At 40.1% G+C, this 25,798-nt stretch overlaps 6 protein-coding genes across 6 annotated transcripts; 3 read left to right on the forward strand and 3 right to left on the reverse strand.

The window, feature by feature from the left end:
- Positions 1–19: 19 nt before the first annotated feature.
- LOC108607453 (protein real-time) lies at positions 20–6,736 on the reverse strand. Its single transcript, XM_017997487.2, has 6 exons — positions 6,434–6,736; positions 1,993–2,916; positions 1,664–1,922; positions 1,486–1,604; positions 580–910; positions 20–512 (listed from the first exon to the last, which is right to left on the reverse strand). Exons 1-6 carry the CDS (start codon positions 6,494–6,496, stop codon positions 232–234), a joined length of 1,977 nt encoding a protein of 658 aa, XP_017852976.1. The 5' UTR covers positions 6,497–6,736; the 3' UTR covers positions 20–231.
- LOC108603039 (transport and Golgi organization protein 6) lies at positions 1,869–25,683 on the reverse strand. The gene is made up of 5 exons (XM_017991500.2): positions 25,623–25,683; positions 23,346–25,565; positions 22,756–23,285; positions 9,974–9,977; positions 1,869–1,880 (listed from the first exon to the last, which is right to left on the reverse strand). The coding sequence occupies exons 1-3, from the start codon at positions 25,681–25,683 to the stop codon at positions 22,792–22,794; spliced, it is 2,775 nt and encodes a 924-aa protein (XP_017846989.2). The 3' UTR covers positions 1,869–1,880; positions 9,974–9,977; positions 22,756–22,791.
- LOC108607456 (SUN domain-containing protein 2) lies at positions 7,506–8,249 on the forward strand (the record flags this gene model as incomplete). The annotated part of the gene is made up of 3 exons (XM_033293982.1): positions 7,506–7,880; positions 7,932–8,098; positions 8,157–8,249. Coding segments are annotated over 3 exons (570 nt in total), but the record flags the coding sequence as incomplete, so codon positions are not given.
- Positions 8,587–17,432, forward strand: LOC108607457 (EF-hand domain-containing protein D2 homolog). Its single transcript, XM_017998293.2, has 2 exons — positions 8,587–9,282; positions 16,729–17,432. Exons 1-2 carry the CDS (start codon positions 9,029–9,031, stop codon positions 17,141–17,143), a joined length of 669 nt encoding a protein of 222 aa, XP_017853782.1. The 5' UTR covers positions 8,587–9,028; the 3' UTR covers positions 17,144–17,432.
- On the reverse strand, positions 18,296–20,738 carry LOC108607452 (zinc finger protein 252). The gene is given in 3 exon segments (XM_017998289.2): positions 18,296–18,436; positions 18,438–20,583; positions 20,637–20,738. Coding segments are annotated over 3 exon segments (2,301 nt in total). The 5' UTR covers positions 20,708–20,738; the 3' UTR covers positions 18,296–18,352.
- Positions 20,922–22,685, forward strand: LOC108607454 (L-2-hydroxyglutarate dehydrogenase, mitochondrial). The gene is made up of 3 exons (XM_017998291.2): positions 20,922–21,252; positions 21,331–22,194; positions 22,248–22,685. The coding sequence occupies exons 1-3, from the start codon at positions 21,110–21,112 to the stop codon at positions 22,639–22,641; spliced, it is 1,401 nt and encodes a 466-aa protein (XP_017853780.1). The 5' UTR covers positions 20,922–21,109; the 3' UTR covers positions 22,642–22,685.
- Positions 25,684–25,798: the final 115 nt, after the last annotated feature.

Here is a 25,798-nt window from a genome sequence, read left to right on the forward strand (position 1 = left end):
GTGCACAAAAATTACAAAAATAAACTAAAATATTTGGCTAAATTAAAAACGAGATTGCAAATTTGTTGTTGTGGCTTAAAAAAATATATCTGGTGTATCAAATAGATTCAAACTCTTCTCCATCAGTGTGCCAGACATTAAGTCCAAGTCCAGCTGCGCCTCTTTTGCGCCTGGTGCACCGGGAGTCGTTGTGTCCTGCGTGTCAACGCCACCCTGTGCACTTTTCTCATATCATCGACTCTGACACGAGCTGGCCGCCGATGAGTTCGAAGAGAATGCGGACTGCAGGCTAGTCATGGAGCCCTTGTAGTTAACCGAGCTGAGCACTTCATAGAACAAATTCAATTGAGCGCCTGAAGGACTGAACCAGTGCATTAAATAGCTGTCGTTGTGATGCATAACATGGGATCCCTGCACGCTCTCCTTGTGGCGGCAAATTAGCGTAGGCTCTTCCCTAAAATAGTTGACACCCTCAACAAAGTCTTGCAGATCAAAGTACGAAACGGCAGCATCTGTAAAAGGTTTAAACAAATATTTAACAAATACATTCATTCAAAGTGGTTTGCCTTAAGAGCTTACCCTGCTTATCGGGCAGCTCCTCGGTGACACGATAGAGCGTAAAGTGCATGTCGTTGCGCATGACATCAAAGTCCCAGGTGAGCACACTCTTGGGATCCGCATTGCGTATAAGCAGCTCGTGTGCAAAGCCTGCCTTGAGCTCAACGGTCTTGTACAGATTTTGATGTTCATGATGATGTGCAGCAGACAAGCGCTTGCCCTGACTAACAGCTTCCATGGCGGCAGAGGCGGAGGCAGCACGCGAAGCAACAGGCGTCTCATCGTCATGATCCTCCAGCGAATTCATTTTATACAGCGTCTTTGGCACTAGACCACCTTCATGTATCATGGTCTAGAGGAAACATAAAGTTGAAACGAAATTATTGATATAAATAAAACTATTGTAGTGTGGCAGTTGCTTGGCTCTAAGCATTTATAGACTTGTTGTTGTTGGTGAAGGACCACACGGACGCTGGGCACAATGATAAGGATATGCACTTGACATACTTAGTTTGCAACAAAGGACAATAGAACAGAACTGTACAAGAACAAACTTAAGCATAATAAACGGCACTTTATAGCATGAATGGAATATTTGTGAATATTTGGCATAGAAGAATTGTTTTTGCGTAGAAAGTGAAGAGAGAGAGAGATTAAGAAGCTGCTTACACAATCGCATTCAGCTAAATAACAATGCGTTAAATATTTTTTATTAACTTGCTCCACATGCGTTAAACGCGTCTAAGTTGCGCCCCATAAATGGTTGGAAATGTTTGTTTAAACAAATTTACAAAAAACAAATAAGAATTAAATAGTATTACTATATATCGTTGGTTTATACAAATTATAACAGCTATGCTAACATAGATATATAATTATTGCTCAATTTACAGTGGGCTAAAGCGTCCTTCTACTAAGCAAATTTACCTTGCATGGACCGCCCAAAAAGTCGGGCACAATTTCCTCATCGATATACTGAGCCAGACCCTCCCGCATATGCTCACAGTCTGGTCCATAAAACAAAAACTTGGAGCGTGTGTGTTCATCTGTAAACAGTTAACAATTAAAGCTAAAAACAATTAAACAAACTGAGCATGCACTTTACCTATAAACGCGCTGACAATAGTCCAAGCAATGGGAAAAACGCGTGGAGCGCGCACAACCAACACGCGTCCCATTGTCTCTGGATAATTGCGCTCCACGGTTTCAGTTATGTAGAGCAAAGCTTTGATGCCTGGACGCCATAAATGGCGCATGGAAAGACCTTCCAGATCAACCAACAGGGACCAGTTCAGGACAGGCTTCTCCAAACGCTCTGCCGACTCATTTATTTTCTGTATGCCCTCCTCACAGATGTGCAGAGCCTAAAAAGTAAATTATTAAAAATGTATAGGACTAAAATCGAAGAAGTATTCGCTCTATCTTTTTACTAACCAAACGCAGCAATCCTTCCATGCCCAGCGACTTGAGCAGACCCTTGACATCCATGTGACCCAAGCGCAGAATATATATGGGACGACCATCCTTGTCATGATGATGCCAGCCACCAGGAAAATGCTCCACAACGACAGCTGGTTTACTATATTCCTCCAGCAGAGCATCAATGCGATGTTCGCTGCGCCATTTGAGCGAATCACAGAGCATGGCATAGGCCTGGCTCACATGCCAATCGCGTGCTGACAAGAAACGCAAGATGGTCTGATAACTGGGCATGCGCTCCAGATCATCGACACCATCGAGCATTTTTCGCAGCTCCAGCAGCTTGGACTCCTGCATGGGCGACAGCTGACCCAAGCTGCGTGCTATGAAATCACCGTCGAGCAATATGTCATGATGTGACTCCGCATTTGAGGGCTTTGCAGCATCTAGCGGTGGCGCCCAGCGCTCCACATGTGTAACGCCCTCCTCCTTTAGCTGACTGATAAAGAACTCTATGATCTCCTTGCCCTTGAGCGTCGTCTGTGTATACTGCTTCATGCCCATTTTCTCCATCGAATGCTCAAAGCCAAAGAAATTCTTAATATCCAGCGTGGCCGTCTGATCGAAGCATGTCCACTCTGAATTATCCGGATGCGCATAGTAGCGACAACGCTCAAAGATCTCGATGCGTGAGGAGAAACTCTCATTGACGGCTTCAATGCTCAGCGTGCGATTTGTCATATCCAAATAGTTGTGCTGCAGGAAGAACACAAAGTCGACGCCAATGAGCTTTTTGAAGATATAGGGCGCATCCACAGCCAATTTGCATCTTCGACTCGTGTTACGCTTTGCCCCATTCTCCAGCGACTCGTCCTTAATCACCTCGCAGTCCAGCACTATGGGCATCTGTGGACATGTGGGAAAGCGACGCTCATAAGCCTGAAATAAAAATTGTTAAAATTTACATTAATACAAACTTATATTAAGCGAATATTTGTAAACGCGCTAGACATTGCGGCCAATTTAGTTTTTGTCCTTGAACAGCAGCCAATTTATGTTATCTTAATGCACATGAACTTGGCCAAGGGCCACGACCATTTATTTGCCAAACTTTTTACTAATAATATTTGCTACAACAAAGGATAAGCCTCAACAGTTCACTTGGAATTTTGATAACTTATTAGCTGAGACTCCAAAAATTGCAAATAAAAGTGAACAAGAAAAAGAATAAATTAAAGAAATGTTCAATTAACTCAAAAGACACGACATGAGCTATATATTTTGGGAATTCCTTTCAAATGGTTAAACCTTTAGAGACGACTAAAAGTTGATGAATGACGCAGCTGCATTTTGTTAAATGCATGCAAATGCGTACATTAAATAGATATAAACAATACTCTTACTTTTAAGCATTGCTATTGTGACGTCAAACAAACATATTGTTGCGCTCAACTCGTAGCTCATTATCAACAATAGAGATGGCCATGGGCCTGTACGGGCTCGAGACCCGCAGCTCTTTTTAAAGAATACCCGGGGCGTTAAAGCTTTACATACAAAAAATAGTAACTTAATAATACATAAAAAACAACTGAGAACTGTAAGAAATAAACCTCGTGTAAAAAAACGGAGATCTAAATACTGATCATTGGTTAATCGGCTTAGCGAATCAGATAAATATATAAATATTGTAATATGTCGGGCCCTTGAAAAGGAAGCCCGCGGCCATCTCTAATCAACTATAATGCAAGCTGTGGGCGTAAACAAAAGAATAATTTTTACGCCGCATGCCACACACAATTGTGCGGCTGTAATTTGTTAGCTAATGCAACAGATTGAGAGGTAAAGGAAAATATATCAATTATAACGAAATGTGTGTTGCTCGCACTTATTGATTTTATTCATTTTGATGTACACACTATTTTTCAAGTGTTGCAATGAAAAGTTTTGGTTTTTGTTTCGTGTCCTTTCTGAGAGCGCTGGCATTTTAAAATATCTTGCACGCGATGGATGATTAAGAAAGGCCGCATGAATATTTCAAAAGTTCAAGGTAATGAGAACCCGCTGGCTGTGTTGGCAGTCTCCGCGTGTGCGCTAGATAGCCTTAGCCTGGGAAAAAGTAATCAAGTGGACAACTTGTTGTGCTCTAGCCCAATATTTCCGGCATTGAGCCTTTAATTATTCAGCAAGTGCGGAACGTGTGAGAAAAGCCACATGAGCTAACAATTTATATGCGCAACAGCAGCATAAACCACTCGAGCGGCAAGCAGTTTTATGGCCCAGTTAGTAGTCGTAGTCCTGCCAACAACAGTTGTAACAGCTGAGGGCCACAGCACTCATATAAAATGCGAATTGCCAATTAGGCACATTTACTGCAATCGCAGAGAGTGTATAACTTTTGAGACTACTACGAAGGCGCCCAGCCTTTAAAAATAGCAGCTATGCAAACAGACCACACACACACACACTAACTATATATCTTGTTTGCCTGGCACATGTGACGTATGCGTAATAACGCCTGCCAACTGTCTGGTTGGCTCCCCGTTCTTCATGCCAACAACGACATGTTGCTAGCCTTGACATTGCACTTTACTCTATTTTCTTGCAGCTGTTATGTCAATAACAGGCGTACATATATATAAAAGCAATTCATATAAATATACATATGTATTCTTCCCATTAACACCCTTGCAGCTAGAAATTAAAAATAGTTGACATTTTAAACGAGTTCGTTTTACGTTTTAGACAATAAATTCAAGTCAATTAAAATGACTAATTGGCTCTTTATTAATAACTGTATTTTGTTATAAGAATAAGTAAATAAAGTACACATTAGCAATTAATGCATAAAACTTAGATAAAATTGATTTGCGTAGAATTTACTTTAATAGTTTACGAGTATTATAGAATATATAAAAAGGGAATGGTATTAATAAGAATTTTTAATCAGTCACGCAGAATAGATAAATATCTATAGATAATATACTATTATATATTTCATTCAAATTATTTTTGGGTTTTCCAATATAATATAATTAAAGATTGCTTTCGATGCGTGCAAAATCCAGCTTTATATTTATAATAAATATATGTACAATAGGCAAACGAGTTCCGGTTTATTTTTCCTTATGACATATATGCATTTGTAATGTTAATAGTTCGTAATAATTATATTTTATTCAATTGTCTTTATGATCACGCAAGTGTATGTACCTTACTTTATAGTATATACATCATAATCTGATTATTCAGTTGCGTCTAGCCAAATAGACAGCATGAGTATCAAAAACGTGACCATTTGATGACTGCTAGACGTATCTATAAAGCGATTAGAGCTTTTACTGTTAAGCCAATTAGTGAGACTTACTATGTGGCAAAGGCAAGGCGCATTGAGTTTGAAATTTGCCTTGTTTTTTGTTCTTTTTAAAGTCAATGACATTTTGTCGTATTGCAATTGCCTTTTGTGTAATCTATAAGCTTTTGCACTCGTAAACTAATTCCGTTGATAATAAATTTGTTTGTCGTCGAGGCTCATCATTCAATTGAAACAAGAATATATAATATAGTATTTAATTTTAATGGCCATATGCTGAATTTCATTTTACGTGGGTTTTGGCACCACAAGTTTTAGATAATTAAATGAGGAAAACAGCTGGGCATGGGCATAGATAAAATATGGTTTATCAGTTACCGCCTATTTCTAACTTGAAGCAGCAAAATTTCTCTTCTTTATAAAGATACATTGAGTATATATAAAATTTGTTATGTGGCATTTCAACTCTCTTCTCTCTTTTACTGCATTTATCTGCTTCTTTCTTTTTGTACTCAAGTGTTATGTGTCTCGTTTCGTTGATTACTGTTTATTACATACAATGGGTACCATAATCGCTTATTTCCTGCGTGTCTCTATGCATAGGCATGCGGTCAAGGGGGCAAGGGGGGCGAACATGCGAAACACGAACTGGGCAGCTGACTGTCTTCATCAACGCCTCTCTCCCCTAATTCTTTTACATATTGGTATTGGTAATGATAGAAAAGCGGCTGTTGCGGTTTCATTCATGAAGTGGCATTAGCTATATTTTTGCTGCTCAATTGGTTTAAAGAGCGTAAGAGCGCGAGCAAGAGAGAGAAAGAGAGGGACTGCTTCAAGGTTAATTTTATTTATCTTGCACCAGATGCGCAACAACAGCGACAACTGACAGCTCAAATAAAATGCAGGCGGAAGGAGCCAGGCAGCTGGATGCAAAATGGATTGCGCTTATTTATATATTTTACAAAAAACATACATATGTGTGTATGTATATTATTTAATAAAAAACAAAGTATTAACAAAGCACGCGTCAGGCGCATGCACACACACAATAATACATACACACACTTAGACGCCCACACAGCTTAAAAATATGGGGAAAGGGCGAGGGCGGGCTTTTGGCACGCCTACTGCAAATAAGATACACACCTTCATAACCAGCTCAAAGGGATATTTGTAGACCCGCACAGGCGATTGGAATTTTTGCACCATTTTTCTATTGCCACTTCACACTGGTTAAAAATCAATTCTCAGCCTCTTTTTGTATTGCACTTTTTATTTATTGCTGCACACACACAAACAGACGCGCGATAAAACGCGCTTTAACTTAGCACTCAATCTTAAAAAATCTTTCCTTTTGTTCACTAGATTTTTTGATATTTTAACAGTCAAGCTAAGTTTTATACAGTTTACGTGATTGATTTAGAAAAGATACAAATATTCGCTGCGCTTCTTGCAGCCCTAGCGTTGTTGTTGTGTTTGCATTTGCATCTGAAATAACGGCAAAGAGTAGCAAGTATTATCTACAATGTTATTAAGGGAGCAGTATAGCAGAAAATAGTGTAATAGGTGCGAGCGAGAAGAAAGTAACGTAACAAATAAGCGAGTATTATCCACAATGATATGGTGGAATGAAACATTGTACAGCACTGGTTGCAAGTCCGCTAAAAGTTTCTTTGTTTAAAAATGCCCTCTTGTTATGTATTTATAAAGTTTCTACATGTTTTAAAAATCTAAGTAGACTTAAATAACATTATCAAAGTTTCCAAAATAGAACACAATAAATATATAATGGATTTTAGAGCAATTTTTTGCAATAAGCGAATATGCGTGATATATATTACAACATTTGGGCTTCTGTTTTTATTTTTTCATCATTTATTGACAGGTAATCGGAACACCCTGGAAACTGTGTCACGTCTAAGGGAAGAAGTAGTCTGTCTTTCGGTAAATACTTATCAAATGTAAATGTGAACTTAACTCATATTATCTGTTGCAGCTTTCCCAGCGGCAACAGCAAATACAGTCCGGTAAACCACCTAGTAATTTGAACTGCATTGCAGGAGATCCCCAGGCAGCCGACGCACAGTTATCTTGTGGAAAATGTGACTCGAGAGAATTAAACGCAGTTGTCGAGTCGACGGTCAAGCGTAAGATTAGTGGTCTGTTTTTTTTTTTTTTTTTTATGGATGAATGTGTATAACATAAAAAAAAAGGATAATGGGTGCTGGAATGTAACTTCAAGCCCAGTCAACCGTGTGGGAATAAAGATACAGCACTTTTGCCCCGAGGGCGTGTCAACTACGCTTCGGAACAACTAGGAGCACGCATCATTCGTGCCACAGCGGATCCCATAGGTGGAACCAACATTATCAAGAAACTTCTCGGTCTAGATTTCAGTGTTAATCCGCCCATAAATATGCTGCGACAGAGTTTATCACCTGGATCCTGCTTCGGCTTTAATGGTTGTAAAGCAACAGTGTCATTACGTCTGTCCAATGTAATTGTCGTAGAGGAAATACGACTAACACATATTGCAAAAGAAATGACTCCCAATGTATGCGTAGACAGCGCGCCCAAGAACTTTGAGGTCTACGTAAGTCTCTTAAGTATCTGCAAGCTTTAATTAACTTGCTTTTTCTCTTAGGGTAAGGCTTTGGATAGCGATAAGCAAGAGTTGTTGGGCAGCTGGACATATGATAATGATAGCAAAAAGCGATCACAAAGTTACATAGTCAATTGTAAATGTTTGTTTCAAAATTTGGTTATTATCTTCAGTTCGAATCATGGTGCTACGTCAACTTGCATATATCAGTAAGTTATGTATTACTATAATTTCTTAAAGCTAATACATGTATTATTTTCCATTCAGCTTTGAAGTTTTCGGTAGATTATCATAAACATCTACGCTTCTGATTATTTACATGTTTTTTTTGTTGTATTGTTAAATTTCTAATGCGTTAAATAAATCCACAACATAATTCAAAAATGGTGCCAAACTTAAATTCCCGCGTTGCCAACTTGTCCAAAAGAGCGAGCCAGCTTATTGCTGTGCTGCTCCTACATTATCATTGTAGATAATACTCGCATTTTTGCTACGTTGTTTCTATCTTGCTTACACTTATTGTTATTGTGTTGCTATTTTGGTCGCACGATTTTATCTCTTATTATGGATTATATGTGCTAGCTTGAACGGTTACACCTTATCGATTTAAATTATGTGTTGGCAAACAAATTTCATTAATCGGCTATCCTATGATTAATCGTGCCATCACTATTTAAATTTAAACGTAAACATTTAAACGACTTGAGCAGACGTGTGGGTGTTTTTTCGCGGACAATTTTCTAGGATTTTAGCGCGCCTTTATTAAAGAGTAACCAAGCTTATATAAAAAAATACAGCAAGGACAAGTGTTGTATTGCTAGCTTTTGGATGTTTTTTATATAACAGCTGCAAATTTGTACGGCGGTCTTATTGAAAACAATTAAATACGCACAATAAAAACAATTAAAACTAATTGCAAGTGAAAAATAAGAGTAGAGACTTGCACTTGTTTTGCGTGAGCGTAACCTGTCTTTGTGTTCAAGCATAAAGTGTGTATTTGCCTGCGTCGGTGTGTGTGTGTGTGTATCCTTAACTGCCCCCGCACAACTGTCCTTTGCCTTTGCCGCGCTCTCACAATCAGGGTGTGGTATTGAAAATTCCAGCACAGCAACAAAGCAAGCGACATTTAATTTAAAGCCATGTCGGTCTCCTCGAACGCCTCGTCTGCTTCGCACAATGATAGTGTGGATGAGAGCATAACAACAACAGCAACCACAGCAACAACAACGGACAGCTCCGAGTTGACGCATATTCTAAACAGGCGTCAGGAGATAATGGAGTCCCTGGAGGCGGGCGTAGAGCCGGTGCGCAATTTCAAGGTGGTCAATGTCTACACCGAATTCCATGAGTTCTCACGCAAGCAAATCAAGGAATACCAAAAGACCTTCAACACGTAAGTAACTTATTGCTAGTTAAGCTTTTAAAAATGCATGCGGCGTTGCAAATTGCAGCATGACTCAGTGCCAATCTCTGTGAAGAGCGTGAGTCAAAGCTGCTTCCTCATTTGGTGGACGGCTGTAGTCTCGCTTTGACACCTTACAAATAGCTTGAGATTTCGTTTCAATTTAACGTGCGGTTAGCCACTGCCTGTTTATGTTTGTTTATGAAGCGCCCAAACTAGTCTACTTGCAATGCGATAGCCCGTGCTAGCCAATGATGCATATAAAAATCGCTTGCGTAAGCTCAGCTACTAGAATATTAAATTATCACACTATATACTACAAGTATGTGCTAAGCATTTACTTTGGCACGTAATCTATGATAAGTTATCTTAGTTTATCCAAATTTACTTTTGTCTTCTGCATTCTTTTCATTTGGGTTAGAGCTGGGCAGCAAAAAGGGCTGGGGTCGCGTGATTAAAAAACATGAATTTAAATTTTGTCACAAAGAAATTACGCAAACTGCAAGTGCCAAGCCTTTAAAAATATAAATGTTTGATATAAACGTTTGTGACTACGTGCCTAACCCTTTGCTGCTGCTTATCTCTGTTTTGCATCTCTGCGCGCTCTCTCTCTCCCTATGTCTCTCTCCGCTCTAAGAACTAATGTTAGTTACACACTCAATTAACAGCTGCATTTGCTTACTCTCCTTCTCCGCTTGCCTTTCCATTAACACCTCTGATCTGCTTTGCATAACATGCAGAGTCCTTTGATGCTGCTCTTTGCACTGCTCTCTATGATTCACACTCAAATATTTGGGTCACAATCAGCAGCAATTGGCACGTTGTCAAACAAGCGCTGCATAAAGGAAAAAAGAACATAACAACAACAAATAAAACGTGCCTTGCACATGTAAACACAGCGAAGAAGCAGAGACAACGAAAGTCCAAAAGCAGCAGCAGCAGCAGCAGCAGCGGCAGCGGCAGAGTAAAAGCACCGCAATGTCTGGGAATATTGCAGATAAACGGCCACATCTTTGCATATTCTGCAGTATTTAAAGCAACAAGGAAATTAAAGTCAAACGAGTGATTTTTTTATAATGTTTATTGAGTTTTTTAAATAATACAATTGCAAATTGCCTGTTATACAAGCTTATCTCAACAAAATGTAATTAACTTTTGAACTACTTGAACTCAGACCAGCAGATTATAAAGCTGCAGTAAAATATATTTAAAAAACTATTTAATTGAACAATATTCTATTTAATTTTAATACAAATATAATTTATTTAGGTATAACAAAATTCTAATTCACTTTTTTTGAAACTTTTGTTAGTTTTTAATGCGCAGCACTAAACTCGTTTTCATTCTTTTTTTTTGTTGTAATTATATTAGCTTCACTAGTATTTTCCAGTCTAAATGCCAAACACGCGAAATCTTCACCTGCAGCTTCTTCTTCTTCTGCTGTTATTGTTGTTACTCTTTCGACGAAAACTTGCTGGCATTTGTTGTTGAAAGTAAATGCGCTAAATTTGTAAATTAATAAGTGTAGCTGCTTAACGAGTGACTACTGTAGCAACAGTTGAGCAACTGGCTGAGCGCAGTACTAAAAAAATTAAACAAAATATATTATTGTTAATATTTCTGAGAATAGATCAGCAGTGAGGCAGACACTTGCTTAAATCAAATAAATAAACTAGAGTAAGTAAATTATACATAATTAAAACACAACAATATTTGCTTAATCGTCTATGCATAATTTAATATTATTTCAATGCGTGCGTTTTCCAAGAAATCTAATACAATTTCCTTACTCATACATGCATACAAATATAGCATATGTATGTGTGTGTGTGCTCAGCCCACGCGTTGAGCTTTATGTTTCCACTTGCGATAATTGGACACGCAATATGTAAAGTAATTGTTTACTTGTTGTTGTTGTTGTTGTTGTTGTTGTTGATATGAGCATCATGTACTAGATTTGAGTTTCCTGCTTTGTTTTTTTCGGATGCGCCATTTTTCTGCAGTTTGTGTTTTCCGTATTAAAGAAAAGCAAAAACAAAAGAAGTTCGCTGGCAATAAATTGCAGGCATCTTATGCTATTTAATGATATTGATTTTTATTTATGCGCCATCATCTCAGCGTTATTTATGGTTTAAATGGCGACGCCCTAGTCTGACCAAATGTCTGGGTGTTGGGCGGGGGGTTGGCGTCTGTCTGCGGCTGATAAAACTGCAAATCCCTAAACAAACTTTACTGTAAACTACCACCCAACGCCCTCTCGCTGTCTTTGAACTTTTAGCAAATACATATACATATATATATGTGTGTGTGTGTGTGTGTGTATGGTAATGTCTGAGCTCGTGGGTGGGTGGGACTTATTGCATTTTCAATTTACATATTTGCATACAAGTCGTCACTGCATTTCATTTTATATGAAGGAAATTGCGCATTTTATTTGCAAACTTCCTGCTATGAATTCTTCATTTAAAACTTATTTAAGAGATAAGCAATGGGTTAGCTTTACAACAAGATAAACTAGACATTGGGAATAGAAAAATAAAGAATAAGAATCGAAAAGAGCGTTTTATAATAAAAGCTCTTATACAATTTGAATATGCTTTAGGATCGGAGAGTTTAATATTTTCGATTATTATGTATATTTACAGAATTTATTGTAGCTAACAGCTATGCCACTAAATAATAAAAGAGTAAACATAAAAACTTTAAGAACTTCCTCTAAATGTTTATAAATTACAAATCAATATTAAAGTTGATTCTCCATAATTTAATAAGTTACAAGCCAAAAAATACTATAAAATACTTGGTAAAAATGACTAAGTTTTGATACTATTATGTTTTATAATTATGGCGTCAAAGACTTTAGGCGCTGCTGCTAACTTATACCATTCACACTTGGTTTAGCTCCCCATTTTAATGTTGAATTAATGATGTCATTGCCATGTTCATGCTGCAATTTTGTAGTTACAAGTTGGGTTCAAGGCAAATTTAGCACGCAGACTCTTTAAATCACTTATACGCACTTTCAATTATGGTTTGGGGTTGCTTTTGAAAGGGGGTTGAATGTTGAATGTGTGTGTGTGTGTGCATATCATGGCAACTGTGGCAAAGAGCTTTTAATTAAGCCGCGCGTTCACCACCCATTATCAGCGCTAGCAACTGCTAACCCCCTCACCCCTCAACACCCATGCGTTTGGTTTTGTATGCAAAAAATTGCATGTTGCATAGACTAAAAAGGGTTGTTGCACATTTTAAACGCATAAGAGCAGTGGCTTTTGTACTCGAACTTCCTGTCAGAAGTGTAAAGGGGCAGGGGCAGGGGAGGGCTGAGTGAAATTATGATATGCATGCATTTATGTTTTGAATGCAGCTGTAATTTTCACAAACTGCGCTTTGTTTAAATTATTAGTAAATAGTTTTTAGAATTTCGTACCCCCCTTGCATAGACTACGCCACTGCAGATAATAGCAAAACGCAGGTTCATTGACATCATTTTGTCAACTGTGTGCGCCAGGCAATTGTTGTTTGCATGACAATTACACCACCACCCCCCCCCTAGACTTTGGGCAGACAGGTTTATGCCGCATCAATGCAGCCAACATTTGAACATTATTTTGGCCACCAATTGTGTGTTGAGTGTGTTGCAAGTGATTGGCATGTTTGCTTCCGCCGCAGCTGCTTCCAATTTCCGCAGCGAAAAAGAGAAAGAGCGGCAGAGAGTGCGAAAGACTGACCTTTGGCAAGGAGCTGCAGAGCTCCAGTGCCTGGCGACAAGTTGTCTGCCAACAATTGACATTGTCATAGTCATAGTCAAGCCATCATAAATAATAAAATAAAATAATAATGCAGTGAGCCCATTATCAAGTATTATCCACTCAATTGCGGAAATTCCAATTGAATAATACAAATTGTAATATTTTTTATGAATAATGCATTAACACCACTCTACGTTGATTCATATAATTTCTATACTATTTGCTGCTGCTGCTTACTGCTGCTGCTTGTGGCAAATTAGTCAGCAATGTTGTTATCAACTCCGATTGTTGCCACAGCTTGCGCCGCACTGTGGCAGCTAAAAAAAGATGACGACGACCCACGCAACGCTTCTATTTGTTGTTGTGATTGCTCCGCTGCTTATGTTGCTCCAATTTCGTAATATCCACAGCAACAACAAAATTATGAAGCGTTTATATTTCTATGTGTGTTTCTGTTTTATTTACAGCCAAATGCTTTAAACTTTGATTTAACAGCATTTTTATGTGGCCAGTGATAAGTTTGAGAAGAATTTGGTTACGCAAGAAACTTTCTTTGATTTCAAAAACTCAGCAAAGCAGCATAAAGCATATTTTAAAAAATGTTTGGAAATTGTCTTACATATTTTTTTAATTGATTTGGATTTTAGTAATTCTTAAAATTACACAAAAATATAAAAAATGAAATACTTATTAAGAGTTAGAAACTTTAATAAGAGCTTTTAGTTATTTAAGCCAAAAATAAAAACTTGTTTTGTTATACACGTTGATATTTTTAGAAAAGAGAAAAACAAAAGGCGCTTCCCATTTTACTCTTACAAAATCTTGAAATCAAAAAAGTTTAAATATTTGTTAAATGTTAGAAACTTTAAGTTAATTTTATTTGTTACATAGACTCACTTTTGTCAATCAAGAAATAAAGTTTACAATAAGCTTTTATATTGTTTATAAATTAAAATTATATTTTCAAAGTGTATGCTCTAGTCATGCCTAGACAGCTAAGTAATGCCCGCTCTTTATTTATTTATGAATTTATTCAGAGCAAACGCTTGCTCACAAAACTTACAAAAATATAAATACGTGCATTTGTACCTATGTATATATATACAGGTGCATGAATACTTTACTTAAAGTATACAGAGATGCATGTTTAATTTCAAAATGAAAACAGACCGTCCACTCAGCACTCAGGCAGTCATTCAGTCAGTTGGCCAATTCGTTTGAGCAAATTGTGTATGCAAGCCGTCAACTTTAAGTAAATTTGTTTTTTTTATGAATATTGTTGTTGTTTTTGTTGGACGCGTACAATGCGCGCCAGCTGACTTAACAATAGATAAAAGACCCGCAATTACATGAAGAAATCCACAAAAGGCACTTGCATACAAAATAACCGTTACAAAGTCATATATGTATGTAAGTAGTTATAAAAAAAACGGCAACAAAGTTAAAGCAAAGAACTTGTAACAGTTTGTAACAAAGTTGAGCAGGCCAAGAACAACAAAAGCAGCAACAACAACAACAAGCGCAGGTTCAATAATGCATATTGTTTGCGTAAGCGTTGCAATTGCAACTGTGTGGCAGTCCAAACACAACAGCAGCCGCCAACAATAATGACCAGCTGACCCCGTTAGTTGTTGAACTGTGGCAAAAGAAAAACTAAATCGCATGCCTAACTAAATGCAATGAAGCAAGCTAACAATATATACATACATTATGTTATTTTTCTCCCAGTTCGCCCATAAAAACCTTTGAAAATGGAAACACAATTTTGAAATCGATAAAGCAAAATATAAATTTGGCGCTGCGTGAGGGCCAAAGTGGAGCAAAAGTACAAAGAATAGGGAGAGAGAGAGAAACTGCTGCTAAATTTAGCATAGAGGAAATGCTAAGTTATTTACATAGAGGGTCTGGTTTAGGAAATTAGTAAACCAAACTAAAAGTTTGAAACATTTTTAAGGAATGTTGATAAAGCAATTTGTTGTAAAAATAAAGCATTTAAGGCGTAACTATTACATTATTGCTATTAAAACATAGAAAAACAGCTGCAAGCTTTCTACTACTAACTACCATTTAAAAAGTAGTAGACGCCACAAAAGTAGTGCAAGCAATTGAATTACATTTCAAAAGAGTTCAATTTACTCAAAGCTAGCGCAAAAACAAACTAATCATAAGCATGTGTTAACAGAGCCAATTAAATTTAGTATGAGACGTAATAAAAAACTGAAAGCAAAATAAAAAAAAATATATTGAAACCAAGCCATAGAGACTAGCAATTGTCACATTGACGCAATGCAGCAAAACAGAAGCTGAAAGCCAATTGTAGTTAATTAAATGCGAGCGCTGTGTGTAATAACAATAGCAACAACAATAACAATAACAACAAATAATTGTACATCTTTGGTTGCTGCTTGCCTAAATGATTGCTGGCGACACCTTCTCATACCTTTTGCCATTTAATTACTTTCACTCTCACGCAATTTGTCGCCCTCCTCTGCTCAAATGAAAGCGTGACAAGAAAAAAAAATAGCTTCATTTGTTGTTTTGATTACATTAGTTAGCAGCTGACTAATGTTTGTTTTTTTGTGAAATTTGAAACAAAATTGAAACAGTAATTGAAATTGAAAGTTATGCCAACGTAAGCGTAATCGATGAGTTATTATTTATGTACAAATTAGTCGCTGACAAACGCTAAACTAGTTACCAGTTTATCAACTTCCTCGCAGCCTCAGCTCAGCTCTCAGCCTCAACCTGAATTTAACTCCAAATTGCAATCTTGTCTGGCTAACAGGCATTATTTTTAGCCGCAAACAAGTTTGACTCGTTTATTTGCGCATCCTGCGCTTGCGCGCAAGGTCGAGGCTTCCGACACTTTCAATGCTCATCTGCCAACATTGCACGCGATGCCTCTATCAGTTAGTTAGTTAGTTTTTCTTGCATTTTCTTTTTAGCCACATGGCGGCCACACATGTGTGTGCGGCTGTATTACACAATCTATTAGTTAATGTATATTTTATTTATTAATGCCTGTTTTACATTTTTACATTGCGCAATTTCCTGCTCAAACTGCCATTTGAACCTTAGCAATTGCCCATTTGGGTCAGTGAACCCAATTTAAAGCAAAATAATAATGCATTGAAATTTAAATTTGCAGCACTGAGCAGTTTTGTAAACATTTGAGTGCATATTCCATATATATATTTATTAAGTAAATACAAAATTGACTTTATATATTCTATTTCCAGTAATCAATTCACACTAAATCTAGTAATATAATTAGTTCAATTCAATATTGAAGTCATATTAGAGGCTTAAAAAATAGTCCAAAACCTATTCGACTTGTTTATACAATCTTATTACAATATGTGTACTCAAAATGCCGTACTATGAAAATTGTTTTATCTGCACACTCACTACAGCTTGTCATATTTATTATAAATTTTAAAACTCAGCCTAATGCACTTTCTTCATAATTTGCAATGTTACTTGCACAAATTTTATTGCCGTGTCATAGGTCGCAAAACGAAAGTGGGCAGCAACTCAAAGCGCAGACATTAGCATGAAATTGGGGCTACCTTGACGAGGGTATCGATTACCCAGCGTACATTGACCAGTCACCCGCCTCTATCTCTCAGTCTCTCTCTTGCATTTCGCTTTAATCGTTTCTTATGGGTTTTTGGTTTCATTGCAGCTATGATACGGCACGTGATGGTTTCTTGGATCTGAATGAGCTCAAGTTCATGATGGAAAAACTGGGCGCACCGCAAACACATTTGGGCCTAAAGAAAATGATTGCCGAGGTGGACGAGGATCATGATGGCAAAATCTCGTTTCGCGAATTCTTGTTGATTTATCGCAAGGCTGGCGCTGGTGAGCTGGACAGCGAGTCGGGACTTAATCAGCTGGCGCGTCTTACTGAAATCGATGTGGAACAAGTGGGCGTCAGCGGTGCCAAGAACTTCTTCGAGGCCAAGATTGAGCAGCAGCTGCGCACAAATAAATTTCACGATGAGATCAGGCAGGAGCAGGAGGAGCGACGTCGCGAGGAAGAGGAGCGTGCCCAGCGACGTTTACAATTTCAGCAGCGTGCTGCTATCTTTCAATAGATTGCGTTTAAATTGGATATCAGCAATTTTTTCTAATATAAATTAAGCAATTGTAGTCTAGCACACATTGTCGGGGCAAAAGTTAAGCAGGACTTTCACACATATACTACATAGCTACACACACACACACACATACATACATAATATATATATAATCGCATGACACTTGCATAATTACATGCTAATCATTCATACAATATCTAACATGCATTAACTACAGTAATAACAAACATACCAAAAGCATTAATTTTAGTTTAAATTTAAGCGACCTTATGTTATGTTTTACAAACATTTACTGTATTTTATATTTTGGTAATGTGTTTCCCTTTTTTGTTAAACTTGTAACTTTTTTGTAAATTTAAGTGCCATTTTTAGTTCATTCTTTTTTTTTTATATAGAGCTTGTTTATTTGGTATTCAGACTTTTCGCCTTGTGTATATAATTGTGTTAAACAAATTTACAAATATGGTTTCAATTGTGTGCGTTGAACATATGAGAATATAATTTTCTAATTAAATTCAGTATTTTCATATATATCAGATATAGATGTTAAAGCAATATTATACTTGTACGAAGCTAAAGCAAATATTAAACTATTAAATAAATGTATATATAACGAAAATGTAATGGATTTTATTTTATTTATAAATAACAGCAAGTTCTTCAGCATATATGAGAGTATAATTCAATTAAAATTTTACAATTAATGCTACACAATATTTCAAAATCAAAACGAATACACTGTATAATTCATATTCCAATTGGGTAGATGTTCCATTTTCGAGTTGTTCAATTTTCAAAATAATGCATTTTCATTAAATAATAAATAAAACAATTTCGAAGAAAATTACATCAAATTTGCTTTTAAAATATTTTTGTTTTCTACTTTCTTTTACTATAAAAAGTGTCATTTGATTTTAAATATAACGTAATTTGCATTGAATATTTGTAAAATTAAATTTATAGTATACAAAAATATGAAAAGTGCATTATTTTTAAACTCAAATACACCAAAAACTGTAGCCTATGATCTTTTAATAAAAGATAATGGACACCTGTATATATACCTATATTCAAAGCACTTAACTCTTACAATTGAATATTACACATTTATTACAATGTAATGTTATATATACTACTTGGTACTGATATATTCGAATATTCTTTCATTTATAAAAATCTACACATTTATATTAATGCTAAGTAATATTATTTTGGCTGCGACTGCGGAATCAGCCGCAGTGAATGACGGCAGCGCAGCATGTCGCCTTTGAGCGCATAGTGATGCTGGCAAGACTGGACACTGATGCGGCTTTAGCTGCAGATGGTAGCCCTTGACATGCTGGGAGAGACCGTTGCGTCGCTTGTAGACGCGCTCACAGATGTTGCAATTGTAGCGACGCTCCAGAGTGTGCGTAATCCGATGCTGCCTGAGTCCATTGAGCGAGCTGAACACCTTCTGGCAAGCGTTGCAGCTGTGCGAAGTTTGGCAGCGTTTGGCTTGCATTTGATTTTGTTTGCAGCGCCCCTTGCCCTTTGACTGACGCTGCTGGCGACACTTGAGTTCGTGTCGTCGATAGATGCGCCAGTGGGTGAAGCTGATGGACTGGCAATGGCGACACTTGTAGCGCTGCAGGCGCGCAGTGCGCAGCGGCAGCGATTGGCAGATGTAGCGCATGTGCTGGCGCAGCGATAGACGCGAGTGGAACAGCTTGGTGCAACCAAAGCACTTGACGGCAAAAATTCGTGTTGGTGGCAACACAAAGTGACGTCGACGTCGACGATGAGTGAGCAACTGCATCAAGCTGACAAAGCGACGAGCACATTGACTGCAACGATGGCGTCTTAATGTCGACTTGCTGCTGCTGCTGCTGCCTGCCTTCATATCTCGCATCTTACTCTGCAGGCGTCGATAGCGCGCAGCCAGCTTGGCATAAGCAGAGTTTTGAGTTTTTGGTGCCGTATCGGCTAAGAGCGGTGCTGGCAGCGCAGCGCTGCTGCTAATGAGATCATGATGCAGGAAGCTACGCTGCATGTCCAGTATGTCAATTTTTTTCTTGGCAGGCAGCTGCTGCTGCTGCTGCGCGGGCAGCCATTCTGCCTGCCAATAGTCTGTTGTGGTCAACGCTGTTGGCAGCGTTAATGTAGCGCTGCTCTCCAGTTTACTCTCAGCCACAGTCATATTCAAATTCAGTGGCGGCACGCTAACCATGGGCGCGGAGGTGGGTGTGCCATGTGCCTGCGCATAGTGTTGATTCAAGCTTTCGGACGTAAAGAACTTTGTGCTGCACAGATTACAGTTGTGCAGGCGAAATGCAGATGACTGTACGACGCTGTCGTTGAGCACCACAATGTTGGGCTTGCTAACTGTTGTTGTTGCTGGCGCTGCTGGTGGTGGCGGTGGCAGTAGCTCGCAGAGCATGGGATTTGGTATCTGACTGACATTGGTCACAATGGGTTTGGTGGAGCGCGCCTCTGGCTCTGCTGCTGCAGCGGCAACAGGTAGCTCTGGCTCCACTTTTTCTTTTTTATATTGGCGCAGCGATGGCGATTGCCAATCCTCCTTGGCATAGTTGTGCTCCTCTATTAGCATTTCGGACTGTATCATTTCATTCACAGTAGGCACGACAGGCAATGTAGAGTTGACAGGCTGCGCTTGTGTAACATCCGCATCATCTGCTATGTTTATAAACGGATCATCTAGATTAATAATTTCCATAATATCACAATTGTTTATAATGTCCTGTGCATTGAGCATGGGAAAATTGCAGAATTGAAACTTTTGTTCGTTTTCATCATCGCCGCCTGGTTCATGATCGCAGCAGGCGTCATCCAAGCCCATATCCAGCTCATCGGGAAATAAATTATCCAATGTTTCGCAGGCCTCCTGCTTTACGCGCACCACTGGCTCCTGCTTAATCATCAGTTGACGTCGATATTTGCGCTGCAGTTCGGTCTGAGCCAACATAACTACATCACAGAATTGTGAGAAATGCTCCAGCTGCTTACAGCACTCGTCACATATATCCTTGGGAAGCGGCAGCGTATCATCATTCAGTATTTGCAGCGTTGGAAAACATTTCTGTATCATGCCGTATAGCTCCAAACTCTTGTCAAAGGACACACAATTCAATGCGGTATTTCCACAAAAGCGACATGTGCTCTTTGTGCCTACATTTGTGGCATTGTTGCTGTTGCTGCTAACTAGTGGGTCTGTGGACAGCGTCACCTGCTCCACAATAACATTTAACGATTCGTCGGCCACACGTACTGTGGGCACTGCATTCTTTTTTAGCGTTTTACGACCTTTGATTTTGCTAAAATCCGAGTCCAGAAAGTGTCGACTGCATACAGAGCTCCACTTTGAAGGTATCCAATCGTTACCGCGCAGTGTAAAGTCTTGCCATTGTTGCAGCAAGTCTTTGCGCCTGAAAGGAAATCTGCAAGAAAGAAATGTCAAAATTGCCTGCAAGCAATTGACTGCAGATCCTACCTGTGAAAGGATAAGCTGTCCGAACGCACATATTTATAGCTGCAATTAACCACTGCGCAAAAAGAGGGCATTGGTCATTGCATATATAAAATTTGATAAATAAACGACTTGTTTATGTTTGTATAGCAAACAGGTAAATTTTCGATAACAATAATTCGATTTCTCCGAAAACAACCACCATTTGGTCAATAGGTATCGAATTGGTTCACTACGCAGCTCTTGAGCTGGTTCATCGGCGCTTATCAACAAATCAGCTGTTTTGCCGCACACCCACAACCCCCCCACTTGTAGCTATCAATTATGGCCTAATATTTTCTCTGCGTAAAAATCTTCCACTGTTCAGTTATATTGCTGTAGCCGTGTGCGTGCGTTGAGCGCAAGAACTAGCAAGCGAAAAATTTCTTGAGCTTGGGCAAGGTCAAGCAAGGTCTTTAACGCTAATAAGTGAAAGTTCTTTGAAAATTCGAAGCAAAATGTCACAACTGCTGAAACAATTGGGTGCGCCTGTGGCGGTTCTGCGTTCCGCTGGCGTTGGCAGCGCAGCAGCAGCAAATCAAAGCGTGGACAGACAGCGACGCTGGCAGCATATGACAGCAGGCAAGGGCAGTGGCAAGCGGTGGGTAAACAGAGATAAGACAAGCAAATTATTGAGCTTTATCAACGTCTGAGAATTTGTCGAATTTTTGCACTGCAGGGATTATGATCTGGTGGTAGTGGGCGGCGGCATTGTAGGCGCGGCTTCAGCGCGTGAAATACTGCTGCGCCATCCCAACCTCAAGCTGGCCATTGTGGAAAAGGAGAACAAGCTGGCAATGCATCAAAGCGGCCACAACTCGGGAGTTATACACGCAGGCATTTACTACAAGCCTGGCACACTGAAGGCGCGTCTCTGCGTGGAGGGTCTGCATCTGTCCTACAAGTATCTCGACGAGCGCAGTATACCGTACAAAAAAGTGGGCAAGCTGATAGTTGCTACGGATGCCAAGGAAGTTAAGCTGCTGGAGGATCTGCATCAGCGCGGAATCAAGAACAATGTGCCTGATCTGCGCATGATTGAGGGTGATCAAATAAAGGAGATTGAGCCCTACTGTCATGGAGTAAAAGCTTTGCATAGTCCACACACAGGCATTGTGGACTGGGCTCTAGTCACACAATACTACGGCGAGGATTTCAAGCGTGCTGGCGGTCAAATTCACCTTGACTTTAATGTCAAAAAGTTTTCGGAGTCGCAGGACGAGGGCAGCGCTGATTATCCCGTCACCATACAAGGCTCCAAGCCAGGTCAGACTATACGCACACGTCATGTGTTGACCTGCGGTGGCTTGCAATCAGATTTGCTGGCTGAGAAGACGGGCTGCCCGCGCTCACCACGCATTGTGCCCTTCCGTGGCGAGTACCTGCTGCTGTCCAAGGAGAAACAGCACATGGTGCGTGGCAATATTTATCCCGTGCCCGATCCACGTTTCCCCTTCCTTGGTGTACACTTTACACCACGCATGGATGGCTCTATCTGGCTGGGACCCAATGCTGTGCTTGCGCTCAAGCGCGAAGGCTACACGTGAGTGCAACAACATTTTTCCAAGCTCCTCTTAAGAAATGTCTAATTCACAGCTGGGGCGACATTCACTTGGGTGAACTGTTTGATGCTCTTCGCTATCCCGGCTTTATCAAGATGGCCAGTAAATATATTGGCTTCGGCTTAAGCGAAATGTCCAAGTCGGCCTTCATCAATCTGCAGATTAAGGCGCTACAGAAGTATATACCCGAAGTTACCGAGTACGATATTCAACGTGGTCCAGCTGGCGTACGCGCTCAGGCGATGGATATGGATGGCAATCTAGTGGATGACTTTATCTTTGATCGCGGAGTGGGCAGCGGCGCCTTGGCTAAGCGAGTGCTGCATTGCCGCAATGCTCCTTCGCCTGGAGCCACCAGCAGCTTGGCTATTGCCAAAATGATGGCCGACAAGGTCGAACAAGAGTTTGACATTGGTAAAGCGCACTAGAACTCAAAACGCAATTGGCATTAAAAATATGCATTTGTCTTTTAAAAATAATTGTTTATTGTTTTTAATAATAATTGTTAGAAAAATATGAAAACTAAACTAAAAGTTTTGTACTCTGTACATAGGGCATCTAAGTAATGTAAACTTAATTTAATTTAACTCTAGAATGTGACCACGCTTGCCCGCTTGCGGTTCCTTAATGCCAAACACACGAATCTCTTGCTGCATCTGCTCCATGGGATCTTTGCTTAACAGCTCACGACATTTCTCATTCAGCGTTTTCAGTCCATTAGCAGCATGTTGACGCATCTGGGCATCACAACTCTCAGCGGATTCAATAGCACGCAATAATCTATAAATAGGCAGCAGTAGCTCCTGATGATCCAAGAGACTCTCCATGCCCGCCAGCAGCTCGGCGAGCACCAACAAAGCGCCACGCTTGGCGGGCAAATAACGACCAGTGCTTAGTTCGTTGTCAATAAGCTGGAGTAGTTCCTGAAAGAAACTGTGCACCTGGTAGCTGAGCAAGCGGCAGAGTTGCGCCAAGTTTGCATACGCAGAGCTTCGAAATTCATCGAGGGATGAGCGTGCGCCATGTAAAAAACAATTGAGTAGCACTGACTTGTAGCGATAGCATAAAGGACCTGCAATTAAATAAAACAATCAGTATAAACATCAATTGCTTTATATTAAACTAGGCTCACCCAACTCCTGTGCTGCCTTTAGTATGGCCTCGCCCACTACCAGTCTGTAGTCCAGCTCCGCTGTCTCCGCTAGATACTCATCGCTCAGCATTTCCAGCACCTCAGCCTCCATGACATGCACCAGCGCCGCAAACAAACGCACACAGTTAAGAAATGTGTAGGACTCCTTGTGCTTCAATGTGGCCAGCGCCAATGCTATGATCCGATGACGTTGCGCCAAAAATGTTGCATCTTTGCTGCGTATGGCTTGCAACATTATTTGCATGCCATAAACCTGCAAATGTGGCTGACGTTGCTCCATTAACTCACGTGCGCGTTGGAAACCTATGTCGATGGATACATCAGCTTGTATGTCACCCACGAGCAGCTGCAGCAGCGGTTGCAGCGCCTGTTTCAGTAGCACATTCTTGCTGCTTGCCGCTAGCTGTTGCAGTGGCAAACGCAGTCGCTGTGTGCAGTCTGCGTGCTGCAGTTGCTCATTGCGCTCCAGCAGTTCGCTTAGCAGCAGCAGCAACAGCAAAAGCGTTTGCTCTGCCTCTGGATGTTGGCACAGGCGCAACAGCTTGGCTATTTGCGCTATAAAAGGTTTACTCTGCTCCAGTGCTAGTTGTGATTTGAGTGGCGCATGGCACACCAATTGCTGCAGCGCCAGCAAAAGCTCCAGCTTCAATTGATACCTGTTTTGCAAAAACTGCGCCAGCTCTGACTCGCAGGATAAGAGGTCAGCCGCTTGTGGTGCGCTCTGTGCTGCATCCAACTGTTCCACAATCAAACTTAACAAAGCTAAGAATACTTTGCAGCTAAGCGCATGATCTGGGCAAGCCATGAGTAGCGTAGGCAGCACACGGCATATCTCCTGCGGCTGCTGCGAGTCCACAGGCGCTACCTTAGCTGTTACATAGTCTGTATCCGCAGCAGGCAGCAGCACTATGCGCGCATGTAGAGCTTGCCAAGTTGGCTCGCCTACCAGCTGCCAGCTAAATAAACGTTGCAACAGCGCTGGAAGCTCCAGCTTAACTTCACGATTATCCAGACAACGTGTTATCAGCGCTGTTAGGCTCTGCTGCGAGGGCAACTGTTGATAAAGCTGTAAGAGCAGCGGTAGATACTGCACTAGCAGCTCACAGGGTAAGCAGGCAACACTGGAACTGCAAAAGAGTTGCTGCCAAAGTTGAAGACGTTCACTAAGCTCTGACTGCTGCCATATAATAATACCGCTCAGTAAATCTTCGGGCGCTAACAGCGGCTGCCAATCCTCATAGAGTATATGCTCAATTTGCTGGCGATTCTGTGCGTTCAGCTCGTAAAGACGTCGCAGGCTTAACACAGCAGCGCTTAAGGTATCAAGTCGTGCCACATTCATGCGGCAAAATTCAAATATTTGTTGTATTAAACGTTGCTGATATTGTGCGCTATAACCTGGCTGCGCCACTATTTTGGACACAATCTCTGCTTGCCGCGTGTTGGCTGTATTCCCGGTGGACAGCTGCAGCGCTGCCAACAAGCTGGCAAAGCCATGTGGCGCAGCAAGTTTGCTTAACAATTGTTGATGCAACTCTTTGGCCAAAGGCGCGCTTAGTTTTGGAGTCGCCTTCAGCAGCAATACATGTCGAAAGTAATCTGCCTTTGATTCATGCTGCCACAAATATGTTAATGCCGCCTGCAGCTCTGTTGACTGCGCTGCTGTCAGCTCTGCTACCCGCAAACTTATGCAGGCCGCTAGGAAATCGCGTTGCACCAATTCCATGGCATTAGCTATGTGCAACTGGCGTATGTGCAAAAGTTGTGTGATGCACTTAATGCTCAGCAATAACAAATTAGTGTCGCACTTTGAGTTGGCGCCGCATTGTGCCGCTTTAAATACAGCAGAGTTATAAAAATCCGGGTGCAGTTGGCAGCGCAGTGCATAATAAGACAGCTCCTGTGTGGTTTGTATACATAGTTTGAGATGCGCCACAGATATTAAGTCCTCCTTGGCATCGCTTTGGAAATTTATGTTTGTGCTCAACGTGTGCAACACGTGCAGCAGTCGCACTATATAAGCACAAGTTTCCTCTTTCTCAAGTCTCGTTGCAGTCTGCTCGCAAGTGACTTGGAACGCTTCGCACAGCTCCTGCAACTGTTTGGCTACATCAAGTTGTACATATTTTTTCAAAACACTAAGATTCTCAGTTAAACAATTTTCTGTTTGTGGCGTGGCTTTATCATTTTGATTTTTTGCTGCAACAGTCAAGCGTTTACTAACTTGAAACAACTAAAAAACTTAATCATACTTACACAAGGCATGTTCAAATTTTAAATTTTCCAGCAACACAAAATATTTCGCAATGTTTACCATTTTTACCGCTATTTATTTTGCACGCAGCTGATCAGCTGTTTTTTATAAATTAAGTGGCAGCGCTATAAAAAACGGAATGACACTCGCTAAATTCGAAATTAATTTTATTTAAGTC

Source organism: Drosophila busckii, chromosome 2L, assembly GCF_011750605.1.
Source record: "Drosophila busckii strain San Diego stock center, stock number 13000-0081.31 chromosome 2L, ASM1175060v1, whole genome shotgun sequence".
Classification (NCBI taxonomy): Eukaryota; Metazoa; Arthropoda; class Insecta; order Diptera; family Drosophilidae; genus Drosophila; species Drosophila busckii.

Bases quoted from the DNA above. Each gene is read 5' to 3' on its own strand.
- LOC108603039 (XM_017991500.2), bottom strand. From the start codon at position 25,683: ATGGTAAACATTGCGAAATATTTTGTGTTGCTGGAAAATTTAAAATTT. The intron at 25,566-25,622 runs GTAAGTATGATT...TGACTGTTGCAG, and splicing joins AAAATTTGAACATGCCTTGT to CAAAAAATCAAAATGATAAA. The intron at 23,286-23,345 runs GTGAGCCTAGTT...ATTTAATTGCAG, and splicing joins AAAGGCAGCACAGGAGTTGG to GTCCTTTATGCTATCGCTAC.
- LOC108607457 (XM_017998293.2), top strand. From the start codon at position 9,029: ATGTCGGTCTCCTCGAACGCCTCGTCTGCTTCGCACAATGATAGTGTG. The intron at 9,283-16,728 runs GTAAGTAACTTA...GTTTCATTGCAG, and splicing joins TACCAAAAGACCTTCAACAC to CTATGATACGGCACGTGATG.
- LOC108607454 (XM_017998291.2), top strand. From the start codon at position 21,110: ATGTCACAACTGCTGAAACAATTGGGTGCGCCTGTGGCGGTTCTGCGT. The intron at 21,253-21,330 runs GTGGGTAAACAG...TTTGCACTGCAG, and splicing joins GGCAAGGGCAGTGGCAAGCG to GGATTATGATCTGGTGGTAG. The intron at 22,195-22,247 runs GTGAGTGCAACA...TCTAATTCACAG, and splicing joins CTCAAGCGCGAAGGCTACAC to CTGGGGCGACATTCACTTGG.
- LOC108607453 (XM_017997487.2), bottom strand. From the start codon at position 6,496: ATGGTGCAAAAATTCCAATCGCCTGTGCGGGTCTACAAATATCCCTTT. The intron at 1,923-1,992 runs GTTAGTAAAAAG...TTTACTTTTTAG, and splicing joins TGGAAGGATTGCTGCGTTTG to GCTCTGCACATCTGTGAGGA. The intron at 513-579 runs GTAAGCTCTTAA...AACCTTTTACAG, and splicing joins GGAGCTGCCCGATAAGCAGG to ATGCTGCCGTTTCGTACTTT.